General features: G+C 40.6%; 1 protein-coding gene across 1 annotated transcript in view; it reads left to right on the top strand.

The window, feature by feature from the left end:
• ERC2 (ELKS/RAB6-interacting/CAST family member 2) overlaps positions 1–12,193 on the top strand; it is a 916,748-nt gene that overhangs the window by 727,631 nt on the left and 176,924 nt on the right. The window contains exon 16 of the mRNA XM_029918083.1: positions 4,731–4,865. Within this exon, the coding sequence (XP_029773943.1) occupies positions 4,731–4,865 (135 nt within the window). The remainder of the gene's footprint in view (positions 1–4,730; positions 4,866–12,193) is intronic.

The raw sequence follows: 12,193 nt of genomic DNA, 5'->3' as shown, positions 1-12,193 counted from the left end.
ATAGAGTTTCAGTTTTCCATGGTTGACTTTTGGAATAACAAAAGTATTCTAAAGGCTCCTGCTCTTCTAAAGGCTAGGGGATAGTATGGAAATGAATCCCATAACACTCCCAAACCTTTTATTTCTTAATGAGAAAAGTTAACCAGGGACATGAAGTATTTTGCTGAGTCCATTTTACTAAAGAATGGAATATATCTTGAAGAAAACCAACTTTTCCAACAGCTCCAAAACTATACATTTAACCTGCACTCCCATTCTCAAGAACCACAACCAAAAACAAATACACAATAGGAAGAGTTAAACTATCATATGAAGAGTTATATACTCAACTGGTTCATCATAGAAGCTAACTGTATACTTTTCCCTTTATCTGTTCCAAAGTAGTCTATTCCCATTTTATTTATTCCTTCATACATCCACATGTTTATGTACTACATATGCACCAGAATCTGTGCCAGGTGGTAAGTACAAGGATTCAGACATAGTGCTCTCCTGAAGAGAATTTCAACCTAGTGGTGGAGAAAGCCGAGAGAGCACATGATAATTTACCATTCGTTGGGATAAGTGCTGTGATGGAAGGGAGCTTGGAGGTGAATACATATTCCTGGGGAAGGAGTGGAAGAGCACTTAATCCCTTCTGTAGCAGGCTCAGGGAAGGCATTCCTGGAGGTGATAGTGTTAAAGCTAACACCAGAAGAATTAACGGGCATAACTCAGCCGAAGGGAGAGGGAATGAAGAGCATGACTGGAACTGTGAATGGTACATCCCGGAGCTGGGGATAGGGAGCCTGAGAGGCGATGCTGGGAATGAACAGCAAGCAGTTACCTCCCAAGAGCTTTGTTAGCTGTGGAGGAGCTGGAGCTCTTTTCCTGAGGGCAGTGAGGAGTCTCTGAGGAGTTTAAAGCCAAGGACAAACAGGGACCTGATGTCACTCCAGCTATGGACTGTGTTCAGTGGGAAGCAAGAGTGCAGCAGGAGAGCTGTTAGAGGAGTCTTTCACCCTAGAGAAATAAGGTGGCGCCTGGAAGAAAAAGGAAGTGGAAAATAAAATCTGATTAGATCTGTCTCAGCAGTCATGACATAATATAGTAAAATGAATATAACACAGTTAGCCAAAGGCAAACGTGTCAGGTCAGCAGTTTGGTCGACACTGAAAAGGAAATAAAAATGCATTGCTAAATGAGTCCACGAGTTCCCAAGTGTAGTGCTGTGGGAAGCTCTCCCTCTCTCTAACTCTGTATTAGTTTTCCTGAGATTCCAGTTATGACTGCCCAGAAGAACTGCTATTTAAGGCTTTGTGGTGGGCACCTTGTGTACCTGTCAGCTGCAGGGATATGAACCACTGTACATGGAGTCATCCAGTAAGCATGCTGGAGTTATTTAAACACGTGCTATTCTTGTTACAATTTTCTACAGTTTTTCTTCCACTGATCTTCAAAGGATATTTATTCATGTCTTACTACCCTTCCAGACCATTCTTGGTATGTTAGGAAGCCAGTATAATTGGGTGGAAATGAGAATATGTAATGTAGATTTTCAAAAATAAAAAAATTAAAAGAGGGGCCCCTGGGTGGCTCAGTCATTTAAGTGTCCAACTCTTGGTTTTGGCTTAGGGCACAGTCTCACAGATTTGTGGGTTTGAGCCCCACATTGGGCTCTGTGATGACAGCATGGAGCCTGCTTGGGATTCTCTCTTTCTCTCTCTCTGCCCCTCCCCCACTCATGCTGTCTCTGTCTCTCTCAAAAATAAATAAATAAACATAAAAAATAAAAATAAATTAAAAGAGATCCATTTTCAGTTTGACAATTAAGGGAGCAGAATTGGTCAAACTTTTTTATACAAAGGAAAACTAGCAACCAGCCTGTAAGAAATCGGTCACAGTTTAGGGGATATGTTACAAGCAAGATAAATAAAAATGGTCTAGAGTATCAGGCCAAATTCTCATTATTCATCTCTGGTTCACACTCTTCTCTTCCAGTCCAGACTAATCAAAAGAAGCCTCTTCCGCTCACAATTGCTCTGTGTACATTTCCCCCAGATCTGGTATTCACATGAACAACATGGTTTATTTATATTTCAGCACCAAATTGGAAAGATGACATCATTCATTTACAGTCTTTATCCCATGACATGCCTATTCTCCAACACCTCATTTCAGCAGACACATTTAGGACTGCATATAGCATCTTGTTTAGCTTGTACATTCTTTTATGGGATACAGTTCAAAGGTAGGAAACTTTAGGCTTGTTGCTGGTAAGAAAATAATCTCATAAAATCACAGGAGCTTCCCCAAAGGATAAGGACATTATGATGTTTACAATAGCAGAGTTATTATTTGTTCATTTAGGCTTCATCGCTCATCTTGGGTGAGCCCCTTCCTTCTTGACTGTGGCAGGTCTTACAGCTCCCTTCAGGCTCTCAGAATTCTGTTAGAAGAAACAATTTCAGATTTATTGGCTCATGAGTTCAAAAGTACAGGTTCCTGACAATACTGGAGTTTCAGGCGTGAACAATGAATTTCAGCATCTCTTGTAGGAGGGCAGGCCAAATGAGGGAACTTTCAGTATTTTGTCGGTAACAGCTCTGTGACCTGCTCTTTCTCACAACCTGTAACTTGCCCATGGGGTCTTCTGATGCTTTAAGTGGACAAGAGAATAATGAAAATGCTATCAGTTGCCAAAGGTTGCCTGGGATTTTTAATTTAATTGTTAGGTGGACTTTCCCCTCAATTTTATTGTTTTTAACCATATATGTGCATTTTTTCACACCCACTATGGGGACTTTCAAGTATCGTACACATTTTTCAAAATGGGGTGAGTAAATCATGAGACATCTGCTGGCAGATAGAACTGGGATATGAAGTGTTTCCAAAACTTAACAGAACCACAGCATTTTTGGGAAAGCTGTTTCATTTGATTAGCTGTTTGTCTTCTCTGCCAGTGGCATGGCTAAGAGCAAAGGCTAGATATTGAGAATTGGAAGACCCAGGAAATCTCCATGTTCTATGTAAAAAAAGAGACTCTGGAGGCTGAAATCTCTGCCTTGATTTTCTAGCTGCAAGTGAGGATAGTAATAATTCCTCCCAGGTGAGTTTTGAGGATAAGTTAGACTGTACATGAAACATGCTACAACACACTATGTTAGGTCTAGAATTGTTATCAAAGTATTGTTTGTATTGCCTAATAAAATTCCAGCTGGTTGGAGACTCTGCCAGTCTCTCATTTCCAGCACCCTTGAAGTGCTGATGGTTCGCCATCATCTCAAGCCACCAGTAGATTGTTATGGCAACTCATGAGATGTCCTCAACTCTCAGTGACCTTTCCTGGCTCAAACCAAATGTGTGGTCACCTCTAGGATGGCAGCATCCCTCAAAATTCTGTCTCTTCTTTCTTTCAGTCCCTCATTGCAGCAACATGCACAGTGTATTTACATCTACTAGGCCCTCTGCTAGATTCTGGGGAGAGGCAGGGGAAAGAAAGAGCCTCAAGTCTACTGACAGTTGAACAGGTAGATCTGAGGTTACAGAGTGATGAAAAGCAGGAGATGTATATGTCCTAGCATCAGGGATAGGGTCAGGAAAAGGCTCCTAGAGAAAAAATTGTGAATTAGCCAGACCCAGAAGGTAGAGGTGAGGGAAGGTGGCTGGGGGAGGTACCACAGGCAGAGGAAACACCATATATGAGAGGTTTCTTACTGTAAACAATAGCAAAAATAATAGTAATAATGGCATTTGATTTTTTACTGTAAGCCTCTTATAGACCATGAACTTGAAGCCCATTGTATCCCTTGCTCCTCACAGTGACCCCACGGAGGGAGATACCATTACTCCAAATTATACTTGAGGAAATTGAAGCCTACAAATAGTTAACTCTCAAAAGACCACATAACCAGCAAAGACATAGATGGGGCTTGAATACAGACAGTCTTATCTGCAAATACACACATGTAGTCTCTACATTTCCTGGCTTTCTGGGCTGGATATTTTTATCTGCCTCTTTCCATCATCTTTAGGCATTTTTCTAGATTCTATGACCCTATTAGGTCAACTCATTGCTGGTCTGTTTCTTGCTTTACATAGTAAACCAGTACAATTGTATGTTCTGGTAGTTGAAACCATGACACCTAGGTGCCTCATGTGACAAACACAGTGGGGCATAAATTATAGTGGTCAGCTCTTCTACATCAACTTTGTTCCTTTTGTTCAATTTCCCCCAAAAGCACTATCAGTTAAGTTGTCCATAGGGAGTATTCCCTAGAAGCCATCATAGCAACAAACCATCTCCATTGATATTTTTGCATTTGGCCGCTTTTGAGCAGATTCCTCTGCCTTGTCTTGCAAGACCATCGCATGTCTGTAGTTCTGTGTCTCTGTCCAGCCCTTCCCCATCTTTTCACCCAGGTCTTCCTTCTCTCGCTTGCTGTAGGATGTAGGATGTGATTGTTGGCAGTTTGTGATTGTAAGCTTACTCTGAACCTGTATGATCGCTTGATCGTGTAAAACAAAGCACCTTCAGGTATATGTCTATTTTTACTCCTTTTAAATTACATAGGGGGAAGTGCACTTACATCTAATGTAGGTCCAGCTCCTTTAGGTTTCAATTTGACTAAAAATGAAAACTCTGGATTAGGAACAAAAGGAGTCTTACAGGGGCTGTAATTTTGCCCTGAGTCTCTTTAGCTAGTCTTCCAGCTCCTGATGGAATGTTCTCTGGTTTTTGTTCTGTGCAGACCCAGAACAGAATGAAGCTGATGGCAGACAACTATGATGAGGACCACCACCATTACCACCATCACCATCACCACCACCACCACCGATCCCCTGGGAGGCCGCAACATTCTAATCACAGGCCCTCTCCCGACCAGGTCAGTTTTATTGCTTCTTACCTCCAGGACCCTTTTTACCCTTCGGATATTTTAAGATAAAATAAATAATCCTCAAGAAATAATAAACAGCATAAAGTGATACGTCCTTTGAACTGAAACTAATAGCTTTGGTATTTATTTCCATCACTCAAGGAGTCTAAATGTTTTCCTTTCTCCTTCCTCTTTAAGGTTTTGTCTGTTCTTGTTTATGTTATGCATTTTCTTTCCTCCCCTCCTTTCTATTTTCATAGATATGAAGTCTATTGCTGGCTCAGTATCTAATAGTGGGTTACTTTGGAATGTCTCTTTCAGAGTTTTAAGAGAAAGCACTTTGTTTCCATGAGCTTGGCAACCAGAGAAGTCTTGAGTTTGCTGAGCACTTTCCTAGAAAATTCCTTAGTGATACAAATTAATGGTGGGGTAAAACAACGTGAAGAGAAATCAGTTTTGCTTGCCTTTTAGCCGGTGAAGTCAAAGGGTCTGGTTTATTTGATTTGGATCCTATCGTCTCCCTTGACTAAGTAAAACAAGTGAAAAGAAGGATTGACAAAAGCAAAAATCTCCTGTGGTCTTACATGATACTTGCATTCACCCAGCAAATATAAAAACTACTTGCAGTGTTTAGGATTAAAACACCTGAAGGTGAATTTCATGGAAATTATGAAATTAAATGCAAATTAGCCAGTTATATAATCAATATTAACAGTATTTTCTCCTTTATTATACTCTGAGTGTCTTGTGTGTGATCCTAGTATAACTTACACAATAAATTTCAAGAGTGGTGGGGCCATAGGTAATGAAATAGAATCATCCGGAGTAGTGTGAATGCCTTTGTTATATGTTTCTGGGTATTTGAGGGGAGAGGACTTATTGGAATTACCTGTGTGAAGAGATGTTTAACTGTTTGTTGGAGGAGGAGGTGCTTATTATGCTCCTAAGACGTTTTTTTTTTTCAGATGGCTGTTTCCTTTTCACCTCATGTCACTAGTATCCCAAAGGAGAAGTTAAGATTGCCAAGTATCCAAGATGTTTTACCTGGAGTACAACTCCAGGGGGAGCCACTTATGTGGTATGCCACATAAGAAGTGCTCCCTGGAGCCCTGCAGGGAAGTAGCTCCAACCAGGAGGCCCTCTGCCCCCATCCCAGCTTGGCCCTACCCTTTTACTCAGACGCATTTACCCTCAGAGTCCTCAACCCTGTGGGTCTTCATATAGGATATCTAGATTTCTGAAGCCACGTACAGAAAGGCCTCACTTCATGTTAATAGCTCTCAAAAATGGTTCTTAATTTGGAAATCAGCAAAGTATAGAGAGATATATTTCATGTCATTATGTTGTATGCCTGTGGTTTTGCTTTGATTTAGCATTATTTTTTCAATTCTCATCCCTTGCCATCACTACCACCTCTCATAGTCACTCCACCTAGTATACCTGACATCCTACTAACCAAACATCTTCATTCTTGTTCTTGGCCCCTGCCTTCTTCCATACTGCCCTTTGCTCCTTGACTTTCTCCCAGGAGAGGTAAATGTGAGGTGAGCTTTCCCTCAGAGAGAGAAACAAAGAGTACTATAGAAGCAGAAAGAAGGATTTGGAGTCACATTGGGGAGTGAGTCACACAAAGACCTGCCAAGATAACAAACAAGCTTGTTTCATCACAGAGACACATATCCTAATATGTCCTGCTAGAAACCAGATACCAGACCAAATTTATCTGCTTTGTGAATGACATTTCTCATAAAAGCTAGTCTCCTGCTACTTTTCCAGAGATCTTTAATCACAAAATAGAGGTCTCCCTAGCTAGTTTGTCTACCATCAAACACTAGAGGTTGTCATAGGGCAGAAGTCATTGCTCTGAGGCAATGCCCTTTCCAGAAGAGTTAGCATCCCTCAGGGTATGTCTGGCTAAGATGTGTCATCAGGAGCTCTGACATAACTTTGTTGTTGCTACTCTTAGGAAGATGGTGATGGTCTTCCACTCTCACATCCTTCATCTCAGTGACCACTGTAAGCAACCCATGGACACGGGCAGACAGCCTCTTTTACGTATGAGAAACCCAAGCCCTCACGGGGCAGGGGGGGTGGGGTGGGGAGAGACTGACTAAGGCCCTGCTTCTGGTTATTTGCTCACTCAACTAATAATTGGAGCACATATTCCATGGCAGCCACCACACTGGCCTTGGGAAAGAACACAAGGTAGAAAACAGAACCCCTGCCTTCAGGAAGTTTGCTGTCTAGTCTGAAGACAAAAATCCAGGTCATCAGATGTCTCGTTGAGTTTCTTTTCTGGATTACATCAATCAGAACATGCCATTTAAAAGGTAGTTATGGCTTAACTAAAGGCCCATGACTTAGAAATTAACTCTGCAGTAAAGTTCACCTTGAAAGTGACATACCCTTGACCAGGATACCTTTGTGGTTTTAAATTGGAGTCAGCAAAGGTATAAGGCTTTTTTGCTGCAATCTTTGAATTAAGAAGAGAGTTGACTATGAAGACCTGGCATGAGTAGGTTGACTCCAGTGATGGAGACAGCAACATCTTCTGGGGTGGTGATCCCAGGTCTAGTACAACCGTGCTCTTGGCTATAATCACCAACATCTCATATACCAAAATATGGGTTGTTATAAAACTAAGTTCCACAATGTAACAGTCATCTGAACGGGGAAGTCCTTCCTAGATGATTACAAACTCTATTCAAAATTATGCAAACATATATACTAATATGTGTAGAATGGAGGTATTTCTCAGGAGAAAGTGACAATGTAAGAGTCTCATTATGTGGATGAAATTTAAACTAAATGTCCATGATGTACCCATGTTCATTGAGCTGACTTAAAGGGGAGAGGTCTCTTCCAAAGGATTCCTCATTCCCTTCCCATGAATATTCCAGCCCTGACTTTCCTGTGGCCTGAGGGTTGACCAATAATGTCTTATGGAAGAGAGGCTACAAAACGTTGCCATTGTCTCTTGAGTTTTATAAAGAGATCAGAACACATGAAAATAGAGAAATATAAGAAAAACCAGTCACTTTGCTACTTTTCCAGAGAAATTCATTTTTCCTTAGGAAATTCAATTTAAGTATTGTTGGGTACTTGCAGAATTAGGTTCTTTTTCCATTTCTTCCCCACTCCTTTCTACTTCACTATGATTTTGCTTTCTCCTCAAGAAAAACTGAATCTAAGGGTTATAAGTCTAGATGAGCATTTCCCAAAGTAACCTTTGGAACATTAGTCCCAGGAGGAAAGTCTTGAAACAAAGATTCAGTGAGCAAAGAATTTGGGGAAAATGCTGCATATTATAACTCAATTTTAGAGAGTCTTGGTGCAATTAGCAGATCAAAGGATCTGCAAAGTCATATAAGAAAGAAAGCTCTCCAATTTTATTTAATCCACCATTTCCCAGACTTATTTGATCATAGAATCTTTTTTTTCTTTTCTTTTCTAGTAACATCTGTGCTCTGAAAAATACTGTTCTCAGAGTATCAGGTGAAGAAAGAGACTACCCAGTTTAAAACATAACTGATCCAGTTTCCAGCAGGGTTTTTCATCAGAAGATAGAGTTTTGAGGCAATTTCTGCTATGCTCTGCATAGCAGAAAATGAGAGCACCTCTTTTATTCATTTCTTGGGATACCTTTATAAAGACTATAACATCTGAGAATGAGTTATCCCACCGAAAACCCAGTAGATCTGAACTAAAGGAATCATTATAAGGGTGAGGATTCAGGAAAATAAGGATAATCATAAATATACAGCCCCTCAGAAATTGAAAATGAGTGTGATGAAGGGAAGAGAGAATTGGGAGAACACATAAGTCAGTAGGGTGTACCAGTGCAATAGCCTAGAGCCCTACTCAAGAAAGGAGTAGGTGGTAACTGGTGGCCTGTCCCGATAATGGCCATAGCCACTGAAAATGTCCACATAGATCATTCAGACACTTCCCAGTAATAATGCCTTGGGAAGTTTTTCAAACCAAGAAGTGGGCATAAGGGGAGACAACAAATATTTCCTATGACATAAGTCATGGATAAGCTTTGAGAAACAAAAAAGGCTGATGAATAAATGGAACAGGCTGGAACCACATATTGGATTTTATTTTTAGTGAAGTTACCAAGACTGATTTTAGAAGAGCTAAGTAAAAACTCAACTTCTAAATGCCCTCTGTACCTGTCATTAGTATCTGTTATTTTTCTCTAAGTACCGTCTTTCTTTGCCATATCAATTATGTCAAGTCTTTTTACTGTTTTTCCAAGCATCATATTATTTTTATTATCCCACAAAAAATCATATTTTATTAATCTCCTTCTAATGACTTCTAGGTATGCAGAAAATCAAAGCATCAGAGTGAGCTCCACACTCCCGCCACCTCAGAATGCCAGGCCTCGTTCAGGCTGCCCTTTGGCATCCAGAACTCACATTCTTGTGCCTGGGTTTTAGGTTGGGCATTGGGTCTTTAAGGACCTAGATTGCAAAATATACTTCCATTTGTTAAAGCATCTGCCACTCTGATTCTCATTTTTAGGGGCCTAAATGGTGAAGTCCTAAACAGTTCTGGTCTGGAAACCTCAGAATATACGGCCACTTTCCAAGCCCAGAACTTGCCTTTCTTCTCTCTCCATAACACACAGGAGTGGGAAAGCTCAAGGACTTTTGACTACTTTGAAGACATTCATATCCCATTTAATATTTAAATTTCACATTTTACTTATAGAAATCCTACTTCTAAAATGAGGGCTACAGAGTTCAAGAACACAGAAACATAATACTCCTTAAATTATTATGGAAAAATTTGTTCGAATTGTACATTCTATTCATATTCTTTGTTATGTATCACAAAGCATATTTACACCTTGCCTGGCCCATAGTAGGCACTCAATAAATGTCTGTTGAAGGAATTATTCCCTAAGTACCTTTGGGAAATAGGAAAGACAGATGGAAATATTCCCACTGTACATGTAAAGAAACTGATGCTCAGAGATATTGTTAATTATTCAGAGTCACACACCCGACAATCAGCAGGCCCACAATGAGGTCCTGAGTCTCTGACTGCCACATTGGTGGCAAACTCTTTGGCTGTCAGTATGGATGTATTTATGCAACCATATATTAAATATGGTTGCATGGCTATAACATCAACTTTTTCTAGAATACAAGTGTGCTGTTGTTCCTTTTTCCCACTGAATTATAGTAAAATTTATCCTTTTTAAATTTCATTTCCAAACTTGAAATAAAATGTGATTTCATCAGCTCTGTTTCCATTTTCTCCAGCCCCCATTGTCTTTATTTCCATTCTTCTGTTATGTGCCTTTATCTTTTCATTTCCTCCCCTTTCACCTGCTCCTCTTTACTCTTTATTCTTCCTGTCCCTGTGCCAGGGACAAAACAGCCTCCTACATTTCTCTCACTGCCACGGAATTACTACAAGGAGGCCCTTAAGCAGTGGAGAGCCTGCTACAGAGAGGGAGGGGAATTGCTCTGGGTTACAGAGGGCTCTTAGCAGGACACTGCCAGGACCCACATTCCCTTGCTCACTCACTTATGTATCTCTGCACATGCAAGGGCCTGGGGCAAGCCTAGTTCCCAGAGCAAACCAGAGGATACTTCAGTGGGCTAGGGGCTGTTACCAGATCTGCCAGAATGCTGGGTGTACTTTAAGATCATGACCTTACTGTGGCAGAAGCTGAGTTTTCCATTTTTCATCCTTAACTTTAGGGTGTCTACTCTGCTAATCTATTCCCAGAAAATTGGTTGCCTTAGTCCTAAATATTGCTCATTCCACTTAGCAATTTCCAGAATTTGTCTAAAAATGTAAATCGTGAACTGTGGTTCTTTTTCTGTTGCTCCTGGATACTGTGTGGTCCAGGCCCATTTGGCTCTCGACTTGAGTTTGTACAACTGGACACAGTTCAGAACACTAAATGTCCACTTCAATTTTCAATTCCCATAGAATTTTACTTGAGACACTTGTCATTTTCTCATAAGCTGTCAAATACTTGGTCAGAACCCAGAACTAGATGTGGTCTTCTTTTTAAGCTATATATATGGGACTGATATACAGATTGTATTTTACGATGTAATGAAATGGTCTCAGTGATCCCACCCATGTTGACTACACCTGTACTGTGCTTCACAGAGGCTATAACCCTTGCTACCTTGGTTTTGAGATTTCTTATCCCCAAACATCTCCGTTCTTCCCTCTTCTCATAGACAAAAAAGCCATGAGGTAGAGTTCGCTCAAAATACAACCAGTGTTCTTGCCCTCCTGTCCTCCCACCTCTGTTCATGCTGCACATACCTGAGGCTTGAGTACCTGCTCTCAGATAGAATTAGTGTCCTGTAGAGCCTTCCTGTAGGAGAGGAATTGCTAACCATCCCTACAATTAGGTCCTTATTGAGGCTAATGGCCAGAGGCCAGTGAAAACATTTCCAAATCCCCAGATTTGTGTGGTAAAAAGCCCCCTGCTCTCTTCCCCCTCCACTGCTTCCTCCTCCCAGAGGCCTGCAGTTCATGTTTGGTCGGTAAGGAGTTGGTAGAGTCTGGGTGTCCACCAGGAGAATGAAGCCATCACAGCAGGCCCACCCCAGGCCCTGTTACTCTCAGAAAGCCAGCGCAAGTCCCTTGGATTCCCCACTTGCCCACAGCCCCTCTCTGGGAAATGGTGGATGGGGTTTGTGATTGATGCCCCTGCTTTTGCCTTATACTTTCACCAGCAGATTAGCCAAAGTGCAGCCCTTTGAATTCTAACAAACAGACAAGGGGTTTAACTTGCTCCGTTGCCCTCTGAAGATGGATTCTGTATATAGAGTTGTTATTCCTAACTTTTGCTTAGGGAGGAAAAAAAGAATTTATTTTATGTTTTGAGGTTAAATGAATGTGGGATAAATGTATACATAGTGTCCTGTGTGTATATATGTATGTATCGCTATATGTCAGATGAACTGAGGACTTTTCCACATATGGAAGAATTTCTCAAGATCATGTTTAACTAGAAATTTCTCTCTGTAACTTCCCCTGAGTACATGTTTGAATATACATTATATATACATATATACGTGTATGTAAATAGGTTTTCATGTTTCCTACATAGAAGAAAAATTAACTATCATGTATCAGAGCTTACTGAAGTATAGTTACAGAACAATAGAGAAAAGTAGAAATTTTGAGTTCCCTATGACAGTAACATAATAAGAAAAGTTATTATCATAGGTTTTTATTATTGGTTTCCCATTCAAGCTATATACCTGAAGCCAGTCTGAATAAGAAGTGATCAGGGTTTTTATACTGCAAACCTAATTTCATGGCCCACTTCTTGGACAGAGCCTTTGGGT

Source organism: Suricata suricatta, chromosome 12 (genome assembly GCF_006229205.1).
Source record: "Suricata suricatta isolate VVHF042 chromosome 12, meerkat_22Aug2017_6uvM2_HiC, whole genome shotgun sequence".
Taxonomy (NCBI): Eukaryota; Metazoa; Chordata; class Mammalia; order Carnivora; family Herpestidae; genus Suricata; species Suricata suricatta.
This window is presented reverse-complemented; position numbering and strand designations above follow the sequence as displayed.